The 23,119-nt window shown below is 56.3% G+C and overlaps 2 protein-coding genes across 12 annotated transcripts in view; both read left to right on the top strand.

Annotated features, from left to right (window-relative positions):
* Nucleotides 1-23,119, top strand: part of NDOR1 (NADPH dependent diflavin oxidoreductase 1) — a 52,552-nt gene that overhangs the window by 26,300 nt on the left and 3,133 nt on the right. For 3 of the 10 annotated variants that reach the window (XR_005556879.1, XR_005556880.1, XM_039344865.1), the window contains exons 1-27: nucleotides 248-290; nucleotides 455-601; nucleotides 10,520-10,597; nucleotides 11,140-11,291; nucleotides 11,489-11,613; nucleotides 11,869-11,993; nucleotides 12,411-12,581; nucleotides 12,833-12,937; nucleotides 13,287-13,427; nucleotides 13,828-14,235; nucleotides 14,609-14,834; nucleotides 15,018-15,226; nucleotides 15,469-15,657; nucleotides 16,201-16,388; nucleotides 16,593-16,785; nucleotides 17,061-17,215; nucleotides 17,466-17,575; nucleotides 17,772-17,896; nucleotides 18,465-18,803; nucleotides 19,142-19,299; nucleotides 19,530-19,611; nucleotides 20,221-20,439; nucleotides 21,126-21,266; nucleotides 21,402-21,568; nucleotides 22,043-22,155; nucleotides 22,520-22,638; nucleotides 22,923-23,083. Coding sequence is in view for 4 of the 10 variants with exons in the window: in XM_039344865.1 (XP_039200799.1) it covers nucleotides 263-290; nucleotides 455-601; nucleotides 10,520-10,597; nucleotides 11,140-11,291; nucleotides 11,489-11,613; nucleotides 11,869-11,993; nucleotides 12,411-12,581; nucleotides 12,833-12,937; nucleotides 13,287-13,427; nucleotides 13,828-14,235; nucleotides 14,609-14,834; nucleotides 15,018-15,226; nucleotides 15,469-15,657; nucleotides 16,201-16,388; nucleotides 16,593-16,785; nucleotides 17,061-17,215; nucleotides 17,466-17,575; nucleotides 17,772-17,896; nucleotides 18,465-18,803; nucleotides 19,142-19,299; nucleotides 19,530-19,611; nucleotides 20,221-20,439; nucleotides 21,126-21,266; nucleotides 21,402-21,568; nucleotides 22,043-22,155; nucleotides 22,520-22,638; nucleotides 22,923-23,083 (4,374 nt within the window). In the remaining 6 variants the exon portion in view is untranslated. The other 7 variants (XR_005556881.1, XM_039344866.1, XM_039344867.1 and 4 more) reach the window with 7 other exon arrangements.
* On the top strand, nucleotides 4,487-10,008 carry RNF224 (ring finger protein 224). Of its 2 annotated transcripts, none has more exons than XM_039344949.1 (2): nucleotides 4,487-6,837; nucleotides 7,684-10,008. In XM_039344949.1, the coding sequence occupies exons 1-2, from the start codon at nucleotides 6,713-6,715 to the stop codon at nucleotides 8,186-8,188; spliced, it is 630 nt and encodes a 209-aa protein (XP_039200883.1). In that variant the 5' UTR covers nucleotides 4,487-6,712; the 3' UTR covers nucleotides 8,189-10,008. The 2 variants fall into 2 exon arrangements, with proteins under 2 accessions (XP_039200883.1, XP_039200884.1); XM_039344950.1 differs by having other exon boundaries at nucleotides 6,703-7,072.

Raw genomic sequence — 23,119 nt, 5'->3', positions numbered from 1 at the left:
GGGCTAGGAAGCCGGCAGAGATGCGGGAAGAAGGATAACAAAATTCCTTTGTGCTTCCAGACATAAAGTGGGATAATTCATCTAACCATGGAGGAGGCACAGATGACAGGCCACCTGCAATTGGTCTGCACCTGCATGCACACCTTTGCTGTCTGTGCTCCTCCCCCCCTCCCCCCCCCCCAGTTAATCAAGACTTACTTGGGAAATCTCCCCTCCCTCTTCAGTTAACCTCAGCCCTATGGTAACCAGCTCCCCTCCTGAGATGATGGTCCTCCAATGTTCTGAACTGGGTATTACAATTGCACGCCCACAAATATACACAGCCACCAAATGCTCCCTTGGAGATTGTTTTTGTGGGTCACCAGGCAGGAGGATTCCCCTTTGTTAAGCATTTCTGAATCCTGCTCTGAAATGAAAAGCTTCTGCTTAATGTGGCTCTCAACCGTTTCTTCAGACAATCTAAAAACAACCTGTGGAATCGCCTGCCTCCAGAGATGGCCTGAGCTGGCTGGCAAAGTGGTTAGCGAAGGAGGCGCGGAAGGAGGAGGAGAACCGTTGGCACTTGAAATCACCCTGGCTTCAGTTCCCGAGGCAGCAGAGAGTGAGTAGCCCTGTCTTGGGCACAGCGCGGAGGGCATTCCTATCTCTCTGCCCCACCTAGACGACTTTGGGTGCTGGTCCCTAGTCCCAGCCAAGGAGGACCCGGGGAATTTGGCTGGCTTGCCCCCAGTGGAAGAGCACCTGCCCTTCTCTTGGGGCACGGAAAGGGCCTGGCTCAGCATCCATTGCCTTTGCCCTCCCAGCTGCGTTTGCAATTTTCCTTTGCACAAAGCTGCCTTTTTTCTCCAGCCCTTTAGTCTCCCTTGGCAGCCCCCTGCCTTGCCCCACTGGACATTGAGGCAGGGGGATGTGGGGGCTGTGGGCAAGAGGGCACTCTCAGAGGCAGGGCTGGCAGACACGATGAACTTGGAGACAGGGCAGCCTGTTTCCGCTGAGGCCCCATCCATAAAGGAGGTGCTATTTTTTTCCTTCGTTCCTTATCGATGCACTATGTTTTCCTTCAAATTTAACTCGTGTGCAAATATGCACAAATTTAATTGAAACTGGTTGGGAAAACCAAGTGGGGGCAGGAAATGATGCCCATTTAACTGGAGGATGCTGTGCAGGCTTAATTGGGCGCCTGGCTGAGGAGGGCAGAGGGCACCGTCTTTTCAGCCAGGATCTTCCCTGGGGAGGCCAAGCGAGCCACTTGCATTCTAAAGCGAGCCACTTGCTCAGAGTGATACTTTGACTTGGTAATGATCATAATGATAAAGAAGATAACATTGCTGATCCCAGTCATGAGCTGGGCTGGAAAGTTTGCTAAGTATGACTAAGAGGCAGCACCGGGCAGGACTGGGGTGGAACCCTCACCACTTGGGGTTTATAACCACAGGGAGGGGCCCAGGAGATGGAAGCGCTGGTTCCGGGACAGGAAATCCTTGGTTTTCCTCCAGCCGGAGACTCGGTGGGCGGTCACAATGGCCAGCTTTCCTCTGCCCCTGGAAGGGGGCTGGGGGGGAGGGGGGAAATCTGTTGGCAGGAGGCAGCTGGACAGGCCCGGGGCTCCCTGTGCTCACGAGAGAGAAGACCGCCTTGGCAAGGGCCGATGGAAGCTTTCACAAAAGTAGACAAGGCCGTTAGTTGGGCTGTTGGGCTGGACCTGACCAGACCGGTCAAGCTGTCTCTTCACCCTGAGCTGAGCGTCAGAGGCTCTCGTGCTTGCAGGTGGTTGTGAGCAGTGTGGCCTTCTCCTTTGGGGAACCAAAATGAGGAATGGGGAAAGTTGCATTTTCTTTTCATTTTACTTACATATACATATTTCCTTGTTTTTAAAAAATTTATACCTCGTATGTAATAGTTCTTTTAATATGTCATTCAGTACTAAAATAGGCGTGTCACGCACAGTTTATCCATAAGTTTAATTACCTGCTGCCTTTTAGAGAACATTTCTTCCCCCCCCCCCAACTCTCAAGCATTGGGGTGGAGGGAGGGGAAGCAAGCCAGGGCTAGGGGAGGGCTGACCCCTAGCGTCGGCTCTGGGGAACGGCACTTGCCCAGCCTGCCTGTCTCCTGGGGAGAAGGGCCCCGAGGCCCGGCTGCCCCCTCGATCCGGTCGGAAGAGCCGCTCTCTGTGGGGAGGGGGAGCAAAGACCGGGACTTGCCGGCCCAGATCTCCGCCCAGGCCCGCTTAAGCCGCCGCAGCCCTTCCTCTGAGCCGAAAGGCGGACGGGGGAGGAAGGGCCTCCATCCGGCGAGCCGCTTCCAATGAGTAGCGGAACTTCGGAGGGGGCATCCTGAGCCCCCTGCCCGGTGGGCCCTGGGAGCTTTTGCCGCCCCCGGAGCCCTGCGATCGGGGCAAGGCGCAGGCGGAAGGCGGGCGCCGGGTTGGGGAAGACCGCCGGCAGCGCCTGTTTCCCGGGCGCTTTTCCCAATGGGCCGGCGGGGGTCGCCGCCTGGAGGGTCGCGTCTCCCCCCCTCGGAGGGCGAACCGCCGCCGGCGTCGGGTGTGAACCGGGGGGGGCGCGGCGGAGCTGCTGCCGCGGCGCGTGTAAGCCCGAAGCCGGGCCGGGCGGGCGGGCGGAGAGCGGCGGCGGGGCTCGCCTCGGCGGCCGAACTTTGCTGGGCGGTGCGGAGAAGGTCGACCTGCGAGGGCGGGGGAGGGCCGGGTCCCTCCCCGGCTGGAGGCGGAGCAGACCGTTGGCAGAGAGAGGCCAGCGCAGGCCGGACGGGCGGCGGATTGAGGGGACGTCTTCCTCCCGACGATCCTGCGAGGTAGGTCGGGGCCGCGCTGAAGCCGGCTCTGTTCCCCGGGGCGGCGAGGCTGGGGTCCGGGTAGGCACCGGGGCGCGGTTGGTCCTGCTCAGAGAAGGCAGGCGGGGAGCAGAGGCGGCCGCCTTGCCTGCCAAGCCCGGGGAGGTGCTGGCCTGGCAACCTGGGCAGCCGAGCCCTTCCAACGCAGGACGCTTAGCTTGGTTTAGAGCAGCCTCTGCGTCCCCGGGGCAGCAGCCCTCCCCGTGGGTGGGAAGACGTTCCGCTGGGGGAGCTGCTGTCCCCCCCCCCCGCATAATTCATCCCAAATGCTGGAGAGCGAGTGACAGCCCGCTGACCCCCCCTTTCCTCCGTGTTTACTTTCTCAGTGCCCTTGTTGTCTTTTGTGCTACTGTTGCCACAAAGTGGCCAGGTGAAATTGGGAGGACCGGCTCTCTTGCTTTGGCCAGCTGTCCAGGCGGCAGCGGGACCCCCAGGCCAGAAGGCAGCTAACGCTTCGGAAATGGGCCCCTTTTGTAGGCTGCCAGACTTCTCCTGTCCATTCTTTGGAAGAAGGGGGATGGCTGGTTCCTGACGTCCGCCATGATTTTACCAAAGTTAGTTTCAGTACGATTCTTTTTAATGCCTCCTTTCTTGCTCTGCAACATGGGGAAATTGCTGACAATAAAATCTCCTTTTTGTCTCCAAGCGTTGGTTCTTTTCTTTGGCGACCCACCAGGGAAGCAACAGCTGGGCAGGCCAGGAGCCACCCTCGGAGTCTGCTGTAACCGCTGCTCTTCCAGGAGCGTCTGCAGGCAGAGCAGACGGCCATGGACCGGGGGCTCACCATCGAAAACCCCTATGCCAGCGTCACCATTCCGCGGGCGCAACTGAAGGACGACTTCCTGAGATATTACCTGGGGGAGGACTTCAGTCCCAACGTCTTGCCCCCCTGCTCGGAAGCCCCACAGAAAGAGGCCGATCCAAAGTCTCCCTCTCTGGCTTGGAGCGGCCAGAAGAGCCAAGCGCAGGTGGAGTCACAGGCCAGGCCCACCAACCCCTATGCCAGCCTCAAGGGACTGGGAAGGGAAGGGGCTCCGGAGCCCTTCCGCTGGAAGAGCCAGGAAGAGGCAGCTCCGGATCCCGGCTGCTGCGGCTGCTGCGGCTGCTGCTGCTCGCCTTGCTGCAGGAAGTGCTGCTGCGTCGTCTCCTAATCGAGGAGCAGTTGAGGCTGGCTGCTGGGCATCGCCCTCCCTCCGCCAGAGCAGGTGTGACCCAATGCCCGGGAGGCCTAAAGGAGCGGTCAACTTTTCTTTCCCCTTGAAGCAGCGTGGGCAGCGGAAGAGGGAGGTCTGAGCCAGCGTTCCACGAAGAACAGGGAAAAGGTTCGCCCAGCAAAGAAAGATGATGAAGTGTGGACATGGCGCTAACCCTGGAGCTGGAGCTGGGAGCCGGATTTGCTCCCTCTCTGCAAGGACCACCCAGAGCAGGGCCAGGAGGACTGTCTGCCGTGCTTTCCCTTCCCTTGGGCACCTGGCCTCACCACCCCTTTCTCTGGAGGCAGAATTGGGGGGGGGGGTGGGGGGAATGGGTAGAAGTCAAATGGAGGCGGAGCCGGCACTGCACTCCAGCAGGAGTGTGAGTGTGTGTGGCTGCCCGGGGGGGGGGGGGGACGGGACGGGGGGGGGGAGGCCAACCTTGCTTGCTCAGGGTGGGGCCCTTGGCCTTTGCCCTTCAAAGGGAGGCTCAGTGAAGGTGCTGTGTCAATAGACAGGGTCATAAAACTTGTCCTTGTCCAGCCTGGTGTTCGTGGGAGGGGCACTCCAGCTCCCCCCCACCTGCCTGCCCGGTTTTTCTGCATTCTGTGGAAGCCTTTCCATTTTCCTTATCTTCACCCAAGGCAGCCTGGCTTGGGACCTGCTTTCTGAGCCTCCCAAGGACACACACTCAGAAGGTCAGCCGTGGGCGTTCCTTGGCACAGCCCCAACAGGGCGAGATTCCTCGTCTCCCTTGCCAACCTTGCCCCACCAACCTTCCTGCGTGTGGCACCCTTCCTCGTTCTCTGCCACGCCCTGGCAGCCCTGCCTGGCCTCCCTTTCCACTTCACTGGCAATGAAGGCATCCGTGCCGGAGCGCCGTGGCTCAGGAACAGGCACCTGTGGCCCAACTAGAGGGCAGAGGGCTTTGGCGCTGCTTCTCCAATGCTGCCGGGGAGGGGGAGCTGGCTTCCTGAGGCCTGGAAAGCAGAGTCCGGCTCTGAGCTGAAGAGAAGAAACCAAACTCATGGCTCAGGCTGACTGGACAGCAGGGCACCCTACGAGCGCAGAATAAAAAAGCCAAAGGAAAAATAAGAGGAATAGCGTTGCTTTCGGGGCGTCGGCTCATCCATTCGGAGGTTTTTCCTGACCGGATTTCTCAGTTCCTTCGATAGTGGTGGAGAGTCCCGTGGGAGACATTTGGAGACGTTTCTGCCTTGGAAATGGCCCATGTTGAACTGTATCAGCACAGGAAATATTTTATGACATTTTGTATTACGATAATGTTATTGTCACAAAATGTTTTATAAAATTTGCCAAATTGCAATTCCACTGGAGTTATGAGTCCTGGATTTTGGACACATTCTGTAAGTTAGCCCACTTGAAGTACTTGGTCCAAAACGTTTTGCCCTCTGGTCAGTTTCGCCCAGTATGTGGAGATTTACTTACGTGTGTGTGCCAAAGGGGATTCCGGGCTTCCTTCCTGCTAAGGGGAGGGCACACGCTTGGAGCTGGGAGTTTGCCGGAAGCAGCAAGCTCCCCCCTCCTGCTTCCCCTTCAGGCACGGCTTTCCTCACCTGGCAAGGTGAGAATAGAAGCGATGGCTGCAAAATGTCTGAACCAGCCATGATGCTGCTGCTGCCGGCCCAGGAGGAGCAGCCTTGCAGAGTCTCTGGAGTCTCTGCGGAGGAGCCTCCTCCTCAGCTGCCGGGCGAGAGGGAGCCAGGAACTGGTCAGCATACAAGCAAACAGCAGAAGGCAGGCCTTCGCCACCTAAATCCCCCCCCCACCGCCCAGGAGAAGAGCCGACTGGTACCCCTCATCCCCCTCTCCTAAAGCTATGCCTCCCTCGAGGGAGCCCAGTTAAACGAACTCCCCCCCACCGCCCTCCGTTCTGTGAGGGGTTGAGGAATGTGGCCGGGCGGGGGGGGGCTGCCCCACTGCTGAAGTGGTCCCATTCTCTTCCTGCTTCCTTTTATTGTTCAGTCCATTTGGAAATTATAGAGTCTTTATGACAAACAGGTGCCGCATGATGGAACAGTAGTCAAACTCTGAACATTTCAGAAATGTGGAATTGTTATTTAACTTTTTTAATCTTTCTTTCATGATCAGGAAAGCTAGTAGATTGCCAGTTCAAGCAGCAGGGACTAAACGCTGAGCCTGAAAGCCACCCATAAGAGGCTGGGTGGGGTTGAGGAGTCGCCCAAAGAGGGGCATCCTTTCTGCAGAGGAAGGAGGGCCAGGGAGGGAGCTGCCGGTGAGAGGTTCCCTTCTAGACCGTTGGCCAAGGTTGGGGTTTCAGGCTGGAGAACGGCGTCCCGGAGGCTAATCTGAACCTGCAGAAGGAGCAACTCTACTAGCAGGCCTGCTTTGCACACACACACACACACACACCCCGTCTCTTGTGGCCGGCAGTGTGGCCCTCAGGCTGTTCTCCGGTTGCCCAAGGGGCTTCCCTGAGAGGCTCACCTGAGGCTCCTCAGCCAGCAGCCCCTCTCTTCCAGGTATCCTCCCCCCTGCCTCCTGGGACAGAGACTAGAACAGTCTCTCTCTTTCACCTTGGCAGGTGAAGCCCATGCTGCAGGCTGAGACCAGAGGCTGGGTTGGGAGGACCTGTGGAGAAGGAGGGACACGGGGACCCTGAGGTCTAGGAGGGACCGTCGCAGATGGCTCTGGAGGTGCAGGAATCTTTAAATCCTAGGGGTAGTTGCTCCTGTGGGCAGAATGCGAGCACTCCGGGCGTTTGTGCAAAAGGCGGCTTCAGGACTGACATCCAGGGCACTGCTGGGAGGTGAGTTGGAGGAGGCAGGCAAGGAGGGAGCGTATGATTTCTGTGGCTATTGTCGGCCAGGACAACAGTAATTCTATCTTGTGAAGTTGGCCTCCTCATGGTAGCTACGGTGCCAGCAACTGTGCCTGAAATGTGAACCTCAGATAATTCAGTAGGGCGAGCGGCTGCGGCTAGAAGCTGTCAGCCTCCCTTTCTTTCTCTGGAGGAGAGTGAAGATGCAGCAGGAGCAGGAAATGTAAGTTTCTCCCGCAGAAACCGCCTGCTGATTGTGTAGCCCCAGAGCCCCATCAGCTTCTACACTTTGGCCTTGGGTAAGGTGAGCTTTTGCAGAGGATCGTGACCTGTTGCAGCGGTCACCCTTTTTGGGTTGCTGCATTTGGCAAGGGCTTCCATCTAATTTTCTCGCTTGTCACTTGAATTAAGGCTCTTAAGTGACTGGCTTGGTCAACTGGTTGTCTCCTGCTTTCAAGGGGTCAGTTTTGCTGGGCAGCTTTGCATGAAAATTGCGGGTGGTGACGAACATGATTCCCCCAAAGGAACAAGCCACCATTTAAAACCTGTAATTCCTTTGCCAGCATCCTCTCTGTCCAGATCACAATGTGACTGGGAAGTTGTGCAAAAAACCCCCCCCCCATTTTTTTACTCTAGTTCAGGGCTTCAGAAACCGAATCGGGAGAAGATTTAGGAGTTTCCGACTGACGGGCATTGAAAAGCGGTCCCAGAGCTCACTGCCTTCTGCAGCAGGCAGATTTGAAAAAGTAGTGACTGAGACCAACTGGGGCTGCCGCCCAAAGTCCAGTTCGCCTCTGGCCCTGAATGACTCTTCTCTTGGGTTCTTCCCTGCAGGATTGCTCTGGCTTCTGGGCTTGAGGACGACGAGGCTGCCAAGCCCGGCCCGGAGGCCACTGTCCCCAGTCCCAGCAGCCTGAAAGTGGAGTGCATCATCTGTTACTGTTGCTATGACCTCTCTGCCCACCTCCCTCGCCGCCTCCACTGCGGCCACACATTTTGCCAGGCTTGCATCCGGCGCCTCAACGTGGTGGCCAGTGAGCAGTGGTGGATCCCGTGTCCCCAGTGCCGCCAAAACACCCCCACCCCGCGTAGAGGGGTGGCAATGCTTGACTTGGACCTTGTGGCCTTCCTCGCCATCAAATCCGAGAAGGCAGTTCCCCAGCAGGGAGGCCGGCTGCAGCTGGAGTGGTTCTCCAAGGAGAGGCCGGTCATCACGGAGCAGCCGAATGGCTCCTGCCAGGAAGTTCTGCCTGAGCCCCAGCCTTGCTTTCCCCAGAACAGCTGCTGCCGCTGTGACCCCATGCTCTGCTGTGGAACCCTCGCAGCTTTTCAGAGCTGAATTAGCTTCCTGCCTGCCTGGGGCAGAAAGTGAGAAGAGAGGAGAAGCCTTTACTCATTGCTGAACTGCAGAGTCCAGGATTTTCTGAAAATGTCTCCATCTTTGCTGCATCTTGCAGGACTTCCCCACTCTGGTGGCTTTCTAGCAAAATCTGACCAGCCCAGGGCTGGATGTAAATCTTCTGGTCCGTCTCAGTGCTTGCTTGGGGATAGCAATCTGGGCATGGCTGCAGACGATAGCCGGCCGGTCCTATTCCTCGGTTGTGTACTTAGCGAGGTGTCTTGGTTTTTTTCTTAGTTGAGCCCCCAGGGCTTCCCTTGAGAGTTTAGACTTCTGCTGCTGAGAGTGTGCAGAGGATAAATCTGACCTGCAAGGGTCTCTCCCAGCACATCCGGTGGCTCAGACTCTGCCCCGGTCTCTTTTTAGTAAATGACAGGCTGCTTCCAGAGAAGCACAAGGTCTGGAATGGCTGCCATTTTTACAGAGGAAGGAGATTCCTATGTGGAGTTTGTCTGAAATGGTATAGGATCTCGCTTAAGCAAGGGGGTTATACTAGAAGACCTCCAAAGTCCCTCCAACTCTACAATTCTGTAGCTCTGCTCTTCTCCCTCTTTTATCCTCCCCTGATCCCCTCTTGTCTTTCTGCTGCCCTGGGCATCAGGCACCCTTGGAGCAAACACCCTCAGGCCTTCTCTGTTTTCCATGTTTGAAGAACATGCTTGGGGTGTAACTCTATTGGATGCTGAGGCTCAGCAAAGTAACATTCTTTAACTCTATAAGTTTTGTAAAAGGTATATTTTCTTAATATTTTTAAGTTAGTCTCTTCTTCAGAAACTGGAATGTCTTTCTGACAAGAGTTCACAAATGAAAAAATATCATACTGCCGTGCTGCTGAAATAGTAATATTACAATATTTTCTGGTATAAATTATATCATTATTAGAAGAAAGTAATGTTAACATTGATGATCTACAGAGGTGCTAATTTCACAAGAGGTCAGTACCGGACAGTAAATTTTGATTTTCAAATCTGTGATACCTGAATGCTTCTCAGACACTTGGTAAAAACGTTGTTTAACTGCCTGTTTTTCATCTCCATCCCCTTAATTTCACTTGTCGAATTTGGCACAAGTGAAAGTGCTGAATCTAGCCCATCTTGGATGTTTGAATGACAGGTAGGCAGAGTCATATCCGATCATGCAGGGATCTAAAAAGTTTGGCTGCTTCTGCTTTCCTGATGCACCATTCCTTGATCTGCAAAGTCATATTTTAGCTTGAGATGCTTTGATTGTTTTTAATTAAAAGTCACAAGTCTGTTTTTCCAAATATGAACCTGCTCATGATTTTTCCATGCCTCGATATTTATTGATTTATTTTTTTATAAGTGGCTGTCATTATAAAAAAAACCCAGGCAAATTCTTACTCATGAGTGTGCTTAAAAGGCAGCCACAAAGTTTTACAACCTGCCCCTGGAGGTTGCGCAGAGGGGTAGCCCCACATCAAGGGGAAGCCAGCCTGGGAACCTCTTCAGGAAAGCCTGCCTGGAAAGGGCAGCCAGTTTCTGGGTTGCGCCTCCCCTTCGGGGCAGGACGCAGAGAGTCTCTGCAGAGGCGGGCCTGGGGAGGCTCGGGGAGACCTCGGGGCCTGAGCAGAGCCCTAGGCGTCTGGGCCTGCTGCTCTTGCTTGTGGCCAGGCGAGAAGATAGGTAGGAAGCATTCGGGCAGGTCTCCTGTTGCTCTGACCCTCGGAGGTCTCTGGGCCTGCCAAACTGGGGAGGCGCAGGTTTCTAGGGAGGTTTTTGGACGCTGCCTCTGGATGTCCAGGTTGCTTATTCCCCCCTCCCCCAATGGCACTGGCCCCCCGTCCTTTCCCTGTTCTCGCTCCAGTTCCTGGGTGAGGCCTAGTGAGGCCTAGCGGCAGAGGCCTCACCGGAGAAGCCTGCCTGGAGTTAGCAGGCACGTGTGGCCCAGAGGGTCCCTGGAAGGTCTTGGCCAAGAGAGAGCAGAGAGGTGATGCTCTGGCTGTCCGACCCGTGGGCGGAGGGGCCCCGTGATGCCCAGGGATGTCCTCCCTCAGAAGGGGCCCAGCTCCTGGGCAGGACCCCTTGTCCCCTGCTGCACAGTGGGGTAGGGTGGGGAGTTTCCAGTCCTACTCAAACGTTGGTCCTCCTTTTACTGGCGGGTGTTCCAGTTGGACTGTGTTACCGAATATCTGGGCAGCTCTCAAGTGAGGGCCCAGCTTGGCTTGATCAATGGTGGAAATGTATCCACTTGAAGGTGTTCTCACATCCCGGAGGCTGCCGAAGAAAAATGATGGTTTTCCTCTGATCTTAGGACCCGTTGATATGGGTGGAGCAGAATCGCACTGGCAGGTAGCCTGGGGGCCATTGGCATTGCTCTTCGTAAGTTCTGGTGAGAGGATAATTCATCTAATCTTCTGTCTATGCAAACAGAGATCTCCCTTGCTGTCACCCTGGTCAGAAGTGCTGGTCTGACCGATTATCATGCTCCCCAAGTCCTCATTTTGAAATATTTCCTTTTCATGCCCTCTTGTTTCTTCCACTGCTGGGTCTGCCAAATCTCATTTTGTTATTTGGATTTAAAGATTTTGACCTGTGGATTCTAAAAGGCCTTGTGAGTCTGGCTGTGTGAATGAGGACAGAAAGACACACAGAACATGCTAGAAGATTGCTTGCAGAACCAGTGCCAAGTTGCTGGTAGACCAAAGAACAAAGCTGGCCTGTAGTAAGAAGAACAGATCACCTATGTGCTCCACCGTGCCTGTGATAAGTGGCTGTTCCTGAGAAGGTTGAGCCTTGGCCTGATGTGTCTGAAACTCAGTAGTCGTTGTAAGATTGAGTGGAACTAAACACCAAAGGACTAAAGTTTAGCCCTTTTCTGTTTAGCAACAAACATTCTGATCCAAGCTGCACGTTTACTGCTTCTCCACGCAGGACAGGGGTGGTGCCCCCCAAAGTGGATCCCATACCGAGATGAGTTCTGCTTCTATCTCCCGGCTGCTCCTGCTCTCTCCTGGAAGGAGGCCAGAATCTTCTGTCAGGACCAAAAGGCAGATCTAGCGGTTATCAAGGATTACAGCAAGCAAGTAAGAAGTGGTCTTTGCAATCTGCACTCTCTGTGCAGGGGTTTGGCTTGGGTCCAGCTACCATGAAGACAGCTCTGTTGCAGATAAGGCAGCAGCTGCACCAGGCCCAGACAAGCTTTAACCTGCCCACTTTCTGTAGAAGTGGAGAGAATGCTGCTGTGGCCTCAGCCTTGCCTTTGAAACTTACCTTGGCACAGACGTTCCTGAGGGACCTTACCGAAGGTGCCAGGGGTCATGCATCGTACTTCTGGATTGGGCTGGCATGGCGAGAGGCTCAGCTCACCTGGGTGGATGGCACTCCAATATCACAGAGTTGGTACAGGTGAGGGAGGAAAGAGTTTGGTGTTTGGTGGGTGGGTGGGTGGGTGTCGCGAGAGAAGGGAGGATTCAGCCAATGTACACAAAGCCTGAAGACGTGGCCTACTCAGCCTCTCCTCTCCCCTCGCTTCCTGACTGGGGAAGACCTTCCCAGATGGCCTCCGGGTCACGGAACGTCCGTCGACATTCTTTTTTCATGCAGTCCTATTGAAATCTCTTCCAGCTCATGCATTGGTTTTGGGTTTTTCAATTTCACCAGCCACTGGCTGCAGGGCCACCCCGGGAAGGAGCACTGCGTCCAGCTTGTGGGCATCTACACTGCACAGTGGAGAGACTGGGACTGTGAGACCAGCACCTCGTTTATCTGTGAGAAGCCAATAAAAGGTATGGCAAGAAAAACTGGCTCTTTCTCCCTCCCAACCCCAACCATAAGCAAGAATAACACATGACAGATACGGTGGGAAATGGAATTGAATTAGGGGCGTACATACCCAGGAAAGGCATCCTGGGACTCCTCCTGATCAAACCTGACTTAGCCCACATCTGTTACACACACCAGACAACTCACCCTCAGGACATGAAAGCAAAAGGTGCTTCCTGATGAGTTCCCACATTATCGTTACTTAGTAGTCGAGTGCCTCTGAACATGGAGGATTCATCTGCCCTCTCCAGAGGAGTAGAAGGTGTTGCTAGATATCTTCTCCTTGATAGGAAACCAGTTTCTCTTTGAAACCACGACCTGGATACTTGAGAATCTCCACAGACATTTTTGAAACTCACATTTTTTTCTGTCTCGTCCAGATGCCTTTTCCAGCATCACCAGAAAAGTGCGTTTCCGCTCTCACTGCTATGCCTTCCATTTCCCATCCTTGCGGGAACAGAGGTCGTGGAGAGAGGCCCAGTCTTTCTGCCAGAAGCTCGGAGGGAACTTGGCCATTATCCACGATGAAGAGGAGAATACGTTTCTCTCAAGTAAGAGGTCTGCCGATTCCCCAGGGGCTTCGTCAGATTCTTAATCAGTTTTCAAAGTTGCACAGGCTGATCAAAAGCGACCCACTTGGAATGGCCAAGCTCAGCTGTCGCCTGTCTTTCGGTTCTCTGCTTTTGCTCTCCTAAGAATGACTGCATCCACCCCGTGCATGCTTGATGGAGAAGAAAGAAGGAGGGGGTCGATGCTCTTCAGGTGACTCATTCCTGCTGGTTCTGCCCCCCTCTCCTTTCAGGTGCCTTTCCTGAGGATGGCTGGCACCTGTGGATCGGTCTGCGCCTGGGGGCCCTGTGGAAGTGGAGTGATGCCTCGGCCCCCACCTACCTCCGGTGGCACTCAGGTACTTTTCTGGGCCCCTGTGTTACGTGGCTGAAATCTGTTATTTGTCCTGACATTTCCTTTTTTTAAAGAGCATTTTGGGTTATAATTAAAATGAAACCATAAATGTCAGAAGAAAAAAAATCCCATTACCCTGTTACAGCACATTTCTATAACATTATTATGCTACTTTAATGAAAATGGCGTGGGAGTTTTACTGTACAGAGGGAGGGCCTATTCACAGATTTTAAAACTTTCCTGTTACACCATCTTGAAGAAAGTTTTAACCTGCTTGTGAGAATAGGCTGCAGGGTGTCCTGGAGATGTGGGAGGCTGACTTGAGTCCAGCATTCCCCTTCCTCTCCCATCAGCCCCGACCACCGGCCAGGACCAGTGCGTGGCGCTCAGTCTTCGGCCCCTGGATAGCAGGCAGCACGGGACATGGAAAGCCAGGCCTTGCCAGGTGCGCCCCACAGCCGAGTACGTAGGTTTCATCTGCCAACTCCAGTACGGTGAGTGCAATAAATTGAGGTGGGAATTGCCAGACAGGTCCACACCCAGGTTGCTTTTTCTAATAGTACTCAGTCTAAATAACCAAGGAAGTGTGGAAGCCTATAGAATAACCTCTTACTCTTGTGTTATTGTGGAACACGGTGGTGACTTCCACAATGGGGAACATGCTTCAGGAATATTTTTGTGTGCCAAGCCCAGAAGACTAGGCCTCTGGCCTGTTGAACTTACTGTTATCTAAAGCTCTAGAAAAGTCAGATCCTTTCACAGGCTGGGAGCCTCACATCACTTCAAGAGATGATCCAAATACTATTTCAGAACCCAGCTGTAAATTCCCTCCACACACTGCTCTTCCTGGACTTCTTTGAAGGAGGCCTACTTCATTCTGTTCTTTGCTGGCAGATTCCTGTGGCCCTCCAGAGCCTGTTTGGTTTCTCCTCCCGGGCGGGATGGGTCCTTATGCCACAGCTGATGTCACCTTCTCCTTGCCTGGCCGTGCCACCTTCTCTCTGGCTTTGACCTGCTTCCATCCGAATGGCACCCTCTTCTTGATCATCTTTGAATACAATGCCACTCATATCCATGGCAGCATCTTTAGTGAACACGGCAGATTTCTGGTGCACAAGAATTACCCTCATGCACCTTTTCCCTCCGGCCTCAACACCTGGAGCTTCATCAGCTACCCAGATGGCTTCGCCTGCTTCTTCAACCACCAGGAGCACTTCCGACTGTCAGACAGCCAAGAGGTCTTCCTTGCGAACATCAGCTCCTTGCAGATAAGCGGAGCCACCGTAGTCAACGCTTCCCTGGGTAGGTTGGTCCAGCCAGTCTCAAGCAGGCACAGCAAGGGACGTGGCCAGCTGCCTCAGGGGGAGGGGGACAGGACTGGCCTGGACTGGCCTCCACTCAGTCGGAGAAGGGTCTGAGCATGGGATGCTGCTTCTCTGGCGGCTACTCTGCTCTCCTCCTCCTCGCAGAGGGAGCCCTTCTGGGAGAGCCAGTCTTGTAGCCATGCGCTGGAACGAAGGAGGCAGGAGGTCCCCGGCGACTCTGGTCAAAGATGGCTGTCTCCAGATCAGAGGGAAAGGCAGAATTCAGAGCTTTCTGGTTGGGACTCTCCTGAGTGTTTTGAAGGGGCACGGAGCCCCTGTTGCCCCCCTCACCCCTTGGCGTCTTCTTCCAGAGTATCCGCTCTCCTCTGACTTGCGCTTCCCTTACGGGAGCAGCCTGCAGCTGGAGGATGCCATCCACCGCTACCTGGGCAACTTCACCCTTGGGCTGTGGATCCGAAGCTCCTTCCTGGCCTCTCCTCGGATGTGTGCAGTCAGCTACTCCTTGAAGTGGCAGCAGCAGGCAGAGTTTGCGCTCTTTCTTCTCTCCCCTTCTGGACTGGAATTCTACGCCAAGGGGTGAGGCGGCAGGGGCTGTGCTATTGGCCCTCCCTCCCTGGTGCCATCAGGAATCCATAACCCCTTCCTCTGACATCCCTCCCTACCCACTGGCCACACGGCCGTGCCTGGGAATGAGCAGCGTGAGAGAGCCACGCAGGGAACCGAGCCTTTTACCGTGTCCTGCTCTGATTCTGCTCGCAGGGCCCTGCTGTTCAGTGGCACCCGAGTCCTCCTGTTGGATGGATCCTGGCATCACCTGGCTGTCTCGGTCTCCAACACTCCCGGTGTCGCTCCCGTCGAAGTCTTTGTGGATGGAGAGACCTGGCAGCCAGAGCTGACTGAGAGCGGGGGCTTCCTGTGGAAAGGGCTGTCCCTGGGAGGAAGACTGAGCCTAGGGCAGCTGGAAGGGGGTGAGTCCTGGCTGAGTCTCTTGGGGATGATTTGCTCCATGGTATCCGTGGCGGGTCTGCACGGGTGCCAGGAGGAATGGCCTTTACCATCTCAAGTGCCCTTCCCCCCCTCTTCTTCTTCTCTGTCAGGCTGGTATCTAAGACAGAGAGAGAGCAGCATCCTGGCTATAGTTACTGATTTATTTGTACATGTGCGTGTATTGCATAAGGTGGGGATCTTGCTAACCAGGGTCGTCTTGCAGGGACCAGCTTCTACGCGGGCGATCTCAGTGAGATGAATCTGTGGGACCGAGCTCTTTCTGAGTTCTCGGTGAAGCAGCTGGCAGCCCTGAGAAACAGGTGGAAGTTCCCCGGGACCGTGGTGAGCTGGAGCCAGCTGGTTGCGAAGAAGCCTCCAGGTGTGCAGATCAGCCCTCCCAGTGAAGAGCCAGGTAAAGTGCCGGGGGGGGGGCAATTCTGAAGGGTTGGCTGGACACCAACTATGGGTGCCCTATCGGGGGAGTTTGTTGGGGCATCGAGATGGGTTGAGATGGGGGTGATGCAGCTGCCGGTCTGTGGGTGCTCCATGTTTCCCATTTATCTTTGCACCCCCAGTTGGCCCATTTGTTCACCTCCTTTTGCTGATGGCTGAATTGCTGCCTCTCTCCCCAGGAGGAGTGGGGATCCCTTCCCAATTTCTGGTATCACCTTCCTTCCTTGCTTCCTCCTTTTCCGCCTTTGCCTCTAGCCGCTGCCCGAAGCCTAGTCCGTCCCACTGTTCAGCAGGGTCCCTTGGTCTGGGGATGAGCCCCCAGGGTGATTAAGGCAGAAGGAATCTCTTCCTTACTCAAAAACCGCTCCAGCTCTTCGTCCTCTTGACCCCAGAGCTCCCAGAGGACAAGGGTTAAGTTCACTCTGGTGCTTTGGAAATAAATGGTGAACCGGAATGTCTTTCTTGCTCCTCCTCTCCTCTCCCGCCCTCCCCGGCCCCCCAGCTCCTCCGTTTGTGTGGCTTGGCCTCCTCCGGCTCAGAGAGAAGGAGGCTTGGGTCCTCTGCACAGACCCAGAGCGGCCCGTCCTCCACATCCAGCCCCTGCTTGGCCCGTGTGCCAGGCGGGCTCTCTGGGGGTTGCAGCTGAACGGTCGACTCCGCAACGTTGCAGACCCTCCCGCCTGTCTTCTGGTCAGTCACTGCTTCTTTGCATTCTTAACTCTGTATTTTGCCTGTTTGTCTTTTTGTCCCTGGAGACCCTGGAGGAGTCTGAAGACTGTAACTGTCTGAGGGTGCGGGCATTCCTGAGTCCTTCAGAAAAGTACCCCTTGGTTTATGAGCCAAATGCAAACCGGTTCAAGGTCATGCGAGCCACTCGTGGTCCACTCTGTGCAGGTCACCTCAGGCGGGTCCTCGGTGCTGAGCAGCTGGGACTGCTCTGCCGACCCCCGGAGCAGCTTCCGCCTCTTGCCGGACATGCGGCTGCAGAGTCTGCACTCGGGCCTCTGCTTGTTTCAAGAAGCCGCCAATGCTACCCTGTATCTGGGGAAATGCACCCCTCGGGCTCTGTCCTTCCTTCTGGATCAGGGTACGTACGGTCTCCCTTTTCCCCATCAGCAGTTCAGCGTTGCTCCCAACGTTCTCTGTCCTGTCTCTGCCTCCGGCGAGGCTCTGAAAAATCCTCTGGGGAAGGGAAAGAGACGGGATGAATCGGATGCGTCTCCTGCCCCCACCCCCCACCCCAAGCGCTGCTGGGATCGGGCTCCTTGTTTGGGAGGCCACTGAGCCTGCCCCTCACTCTGAGGCCGGAGGAAGCCAGTTGCGTTCACAGCCCCCTCCCCCGGCCTGGTCTTTTCTCCCCAGATGTGCACTGCCCCCGCTCTAGAGGCTGGAGACCTTGGAAGGACAAATGCCTCTTCTTCGTGCTGGATGCAGCCCTGGAGTGGAGCCAGGCGCAGAGGTTCTGCCAGCGGTTCCACGGGGGGAGTCTGCTCTCCCTGAACAGCCCGCAGGATCTGGTGAGCAGTTGAGCGCTGGACCTGGGAGTTGCTGGCAGGGCTGCCTGGAGCAATAAGGCGAAGGGCCCACCCGCTCTGCATCTTTCTGGGAGGCTCCAAGCCCAGCCAGGAGGCAAGGGCCCTGCCTCCTCTGGGGCCCGGAGATTTGGGTGGGTGGGGAGGAGCGACGGGCAGTTCTGTGGGTTTGGCCTCCAGATGGCCGGGAATCCCACCGGGCGGAATTGCGCCCGCCCCCGTGTGTGCCTTGCAGATGTGGCTGCAGGGACAGGTCCCAAGGAGCCTCTGGACGGGTTTGCACAGCAGGGGCAGAGATCTGTGGAGCTGGCTGGACGGGTCCCAGTTCAACCAAGCCTTGCGGCGGTAAGAGGCCTCCCCACCCCCGAGGCTCCCCTCCGAGAAGCCCTCTGCCCTCTGTTGATCTGCCCCAGCCACAAAATGGCCAAGGCTAACTCTGCCCACTCCCGGCATGTCGAGATCTTCTCTGACTGGGCCACATGTGTTGTGGAGCTTTCCTGGGTTTTTTTCACACCTTCCCCTCTTTCTCTTTTTCACGCAGCTTCGTGTTCTCTCTGAAGCCTTCCGGCACGGCAGTCTGCATGCTTGCTCTGGCCTCTGGCTTCCTGAAGGCCGAGCCTTGCCACAGGCCTCACCGGTGGATATGCCAGGCTCCGCGCCGAAGCGGTAAGAGCTGGTGGAAGAGAGCGCAACGCTTTGCCCCTTGTCACACAGTTCTACTGTCTGGCGAACAACTTTTCCACAGAAATGATACTTAGAGGAGCCCAGGAACCCCTTGTGGCAAGGTGGAAGCTGCGGATGGTGGTGTTTTGTGGCCGATGGTGTTAGGGAATAGAGAAAAAAGGAAGAAGAGGACAGGGGGGCCTAAACATGGCCAGGAAGGAGACGGAGCTACCTGGGACGGGAGGCCGAATTGCCACTCCAGCAGTGCTCTAAAGGTGGCCTAAGCAAAACCTCAGCCTTCTGGTCAGCTGCTGCCTGGTCTGAATCCCTCTCCCTTTCTTGCCTTTTTAAGAATGATCGTTTTCATTTACTAAGCAAGCCAGCTGGAGCACCGGCTGACCTTCTCTCTTGGCCAAAGGAAAAGCGGGGGTGGGGGGGGAGGAGAGGGCCCGTGAGAAGAGCAGGAGGGCTGATGCTGGCTCACCTGCAGGGACTGTCGCCTGGGACCCTTCCGGCTGCAGACGGGGGGGGGGGGGCTTGCCTTTCACCCGGCCTCTTTGATCTCCTCCAGATTTATACGTGACCTTCCCTGGGACATCCTTTGTGGGCGCCAAGGCTGCAGAGGTGAGCTTTCGTTCGCTGCAGGACGCCCAGCAGCAGTGCAGCGCATTGGGCGAGGGCTGCCAGGTTGTGGTCAGCACCGCGGCAGGCCACCACCTTATGGTGGGGAGACGCTTGGTCAGCCTGGAGGATCCTGGAGCAGCAGCAGCCGTGCACGTCAAAGCAAGATGCTCCCCCGGCTACTCTGGGCAGGACTGTCAGTCAATGTGCCCTCGATGCGTGCCCAGCTTAAGCTGCAACCCGCTGACGGGGCTCTGCGATGGCTTCCTCTACTACCGAGAGGCTCCCGGTAGGTGAACTGGGAAGGCTTCCCCTTGGATCGGCCCCTCCAGCCCAGGGCCCCTTCTGGCTCTAGCTTTGGCTCTCCCACAGCTCGGGCCTGAGAGGGGCTGTCCCGGGCTCGCCAGTGCTCCTTCCTTGCAGCGAGAGGCTCTCCCTCAAGCCCAGGCCAACAGGCGAGGGACCCTGGCCCTGGGGGGTCCGGAGGAAGGGGAAGAGCTTGGGGTGTAAAGGGTGGGACCTTCCAGACAGAAAGGACGTGTCTGCCTCAGATTCATGCCCGGCTCCCCTCTGGGGTGACGGTGCAGCCCCCTTTCTTGTCCATCAAGGTGAACCCTCTTCTCACAGCCCTCGTCGCCTCACTGAAGTGCCTCCCGCCTGAGGTTTGGGTATTTGAGCGAGGAAGCTGCTGGTCTTACGAGCGCTACAGTAGTCGGGCTGAGGCCAAGGCCGTGTGCAAGAGGTACCTGGGCAGCACAGTGAGGAAGGTTCCACCCCTGAGCAAGGTGAGGGGCGCGGTGGCCCTTTTTCACGCACGGTGGCGTCTCCCCACCATAAGGTGGGGGCCTGCCTTGCAGTGGTCCTCTCCTCTATGGTGCGCCAAACCCTGCCTGGGAATTGGGAAAATACAGTTGCTCCATCTAGAGAGTTTTTGCAAGGATGGCTTGGATACCTGGAATCTTTAGAAGCTGAGCTGCATAGTCTGTCTGGCCCTCCCCTCTCTCTGCCCCCTCAGATCCCAGCTGGCCCCTCTGCAGATGGGAGCCGAGGCTTCCAGCAGCCCGGAGGCTCGCTTTGGGCTTGCCAGCGAGATGAAGGTAATATGGTTTTGCTCCACACAAACCGACACAAGAACAAACCTGGGGAAGGAAAAAGGGAGATGGACACAAGTTTTCACCCACAAATACTTTGCTCTACAATCACCAAGAAGTGACGTGTTTCCTCTGGGATTTGGCAAGGACAGAACCCGTCCCGATTTTATCTGAGTCTCTTCAGAAAAAAATTTTCAGGAAAACCTGAGCTGAATTCAGACTCAACAGGCCATGGAGCCCAGCATCTGGCTTACTGTGGTGGCGGCCAACCCGATGCCCCAGTGGGAGCCCTCAGCCAAGGCAGGAAGCTGTTTGTGCAATGCCCAAGTGGCTGATAATTAGCAAGGCCAAGAGGCTGAGCCTCCTTTCTTCCACATCCTCTCCTTCTTCCATTATTTTTGAGCCTCTCACTCATTGTTATTTCTCACCCAATTGTTGTCGATGTAAAAGGGGGGGGGGAAGAGACTGGGCGATGGGCCTAAGCTTTGTGCCACTCTGCAAGTGATAAGGCTCAATCTGTAGTGCAGAGACGGCGGCCAAAGCTTGGTGTTCTGACCTTTCTTCAAGTTGCAGAGGCAGAAGTTGTTTCACCCCATTCACCCTCTTCCCCTGCAGACGTGAAGCTGCCCTCATTTAGGGAGAAGTTGCTCATTTCCCACCGGGATGCTGCTCCCGAGCAGAGGCACGCCTCATTGCGGGAAGCCGAAGATGCTTGCTACCTGCAGAAGGAAGGCTGTACAGGGCTCCTGAGCCTGAAAGGAGCTCATTACACGTTGGCCGGGACGGTGCTGGTCGACAGCCCTGGCTCAGGGGCTCTACTCTCCCTGAAGGCAGGTCAGTTCCTCTCTGTCTCGAAAGGCAGGGCGATGGGCTTCTCCCCTTTGACATTGCAGGATTGTCCAGGGCTCCTGAACTCACCGTGCTGCAGAGAAGAGCCCTAGTGGATCAGGCAGCCCGTCTGTCCAGTCTCCTGATTCCAACCTGTCCGCTGAGATGCTCTCCGGAAGCCCACAGACAGGCCCAGGAGCAAGAAATGGATCTCCTGGTTCTTTCTTCTCAGCACGTGGTCTTCAGAGGTAGCCTGAACATGGCCTTCCTTGGACAACGTGGTTGGTGGACACTCATCCTAAAAAACTGTAAAGGTTTCGTTGGTTGATCAAACCAAATTTGGCCCACCTAGCGCACACGGCCAGGCAGGGAGGTGGCTCTGAAGGCTACTGGGAGGGTCTTCTTTGCTAGAGAGAGGACCATTCCCAAACAGCCTTCCTTTGGCAGGTTTTGGTGTATTAATTTGAGCGGTAAGCCCTGCGTGCTCTGCCGGAAAATCCATAGGTAGCAAGCATCTCCGGTTTCCTGCAACAACGCATGCCTCTGCTCGGAAGCAGCATCCTGGTGGGAAATGAGCAACCTCTCCCTAGATCGTAGTTCTTCAGAGCCAGGAGCAGGTTGCGGTAACAAGGGTGGCTCTTTGTTCTTTGGAAGGGCGGGCACTGCCTTTCCCACCTTTCCTCTGCTTGCAGCTTGCTCCCCCGGCTTCTGTGGAAAGCGCTGCCAGGGGCGCTGCTCTCCTTGCCTGAGCACGCGCACCTGCAACCCTCTGACTGGCCAGTGCGACGGCAGCCTGCGCTGCGTGCATCGCTTCAGCCCGTCCTGTCTTCACGGTAAAGTGTGCGGTTTTGTTTTGTGGCTGCATTCCTGAAAAGTTCACAAACACACCCATCCCTTATGTCTCAAGTCTAAATATCTATTCAGGCAATGTACAGCTAAATTATTAACCCAGTTAATGTTTCCCTTAGGTCTGGTACATTCCAGATGTCCGAGGGGTCCCGGCTGGTGGTTCTGGGGCGGACATTGCTACTACGTGGAGGAGCAGGAGAGCAAGAGCTGGCAAGAGGCCAAGGCTGCCTGTCAGGCCTGTGGCGAAAATGTGGCCCTCCTGGTTCTGAACAGTGCCAAGGAGAAGGTCTGGGATGTCTCTTTCATGGGGGGAGGAGAGGGCGGTGGCCAGGCAAGGCAAAGCCTCCCCCCTTGCGTCTGGCAGGGAAACGGGAGGTGCTTTCTCAGCCCTGCTGAGCGTTCTCTGCTCAAGCTGCATCCTCTTGGTTGCACGGCTGTTGGAACAGTTTTATGAATTAACACTGTAAATACACAAAGATACTTAAGCACCAACAAGCAGGGAAGGCATAAAGGCAAGCCAGGCAGACTGCTTTTAACAAGACGACCCCTGAGCGCCAAGCCCGGGCTGGCTTTTCCTCCCTTTCATGCCAGCCTCTGGCGCAGGCAGCCTGAGCTGTGAGCCTTCCCGGGGGGGGGGGCGGGGGGGGCTGAGCTTCTCGGCCTCTGGGGAAAGAGCCCAGAGCCCTCCCTCGGCAAGATCCCGTTCTTTCCCCCTGATGGCCGAAGGCTTGAGAGCGAGGGGGTCCCTTTTCCCTCACAGGCCTGGGTGGCAGCCATGGTGCAGAGGGCCAGCTGGACTGGGCTGAGTGATGCAGACGGAGACGGAGAATGGAGATGGGAAGGAGGCCAAGCGGATAGCCTCTCTCCACCGTGGTGAGCGCCTTGGGGCAGGGAGTTGCTTTGGGGAAAACGTCGGTCCCCATTTTGGTCGTCTGAAGCTGGGGCTTCTCCCTGGTGCTCTGCTTCTCACTCCAGATCTTTTCCCTGGGCTCTTGGAGGCCGCCTCCTCCCCGCTCCCGCCCCTCCCCTCCCCCCCAGGATCTGAAGTGGCCAGTGAATCTTTCCTTCCACCTGCTGAGAAGCAGAGCGAAAAGCCACACGTGGCGTCCGTCCACACCCCATGGATTTACCACTTCCTGTCAGCTCCAATCCCCAGCCCCTCCCCCCCCCAGGAATGGCACCTGCCGTTCTGTGGGATCTCCAAGCCAGGCGCAAGCCCGCTTGCTTCCCCTGTTAGGTTCCCTGGCGTGCCCCTTGTGACCGGAGGCTGCTTGGCGATTCGTCCTGGGGGAGACCCGGATGTGGCCGCCTCCGCCTGCTCCCACCTCAGGCCCTGGGTGTGCGAGGGGCTCTGGGGTAAGTGGCCGGCTGGGCTGTGGTGAGGTCGAGGCAGTCGGGGCCGCCCTACAGCCCCGGCGGAGAGGTCCCGCGCTGACCGTGCCTGCGTTACAGCCCAGCTCCCCCCCAGCATGCCAGAGTGGCTGCCCTTCCTTTGGTGAGGAGGAGGGTGAGGACCCGTCAGCCAGGACTCGGGAAGCAAGAGCCTGGGCCGAAACATGGGCTTGGCGGGCATCCTCAGCACGGTGGGGGTCTTCTTTACTCGCGCCCCTTTGGGGCGGCCTCTCTCCTCTCTGGCTCAGCAGCCCGGAGTTCCTGTCCAGCAGAGCCCGGCTGGAGCTACTGGAATGGCAGCTGCTACTTCTGGGACTCGTCCTCTGGGGTTGCCTGGCCAGAGGCCCAGGAGGCCTGCTGGAGGTTCAGAAAGGCGGAGCTGCTGTACCTGACCTCACTTCAGGAGATGGTACTTTCGAAGCATCCCTCCCGTGCCCAACCCTCT

This window comes from Crotalus tigris, unplaced genomic scaffold, assembly GCF_016545835.1.
Source record: "Crotalus tigris isolate CLP2741 ecotype Arizona unplaced genomic scaffold, ASM1654583v1 scf7180000017940.1788314, whole genome shotgun sequence".
Lineage (NCBI taxonomy): Eukaryota > Metazoa > Chordata > Lepidosauria > Squamata > Viperidae > Crotalus > Crotalus tigris.
Note: the sequence above shows the minus strand (reverse complement) of the source record. Positions and strands in the feature narration are given on the sequence as shown.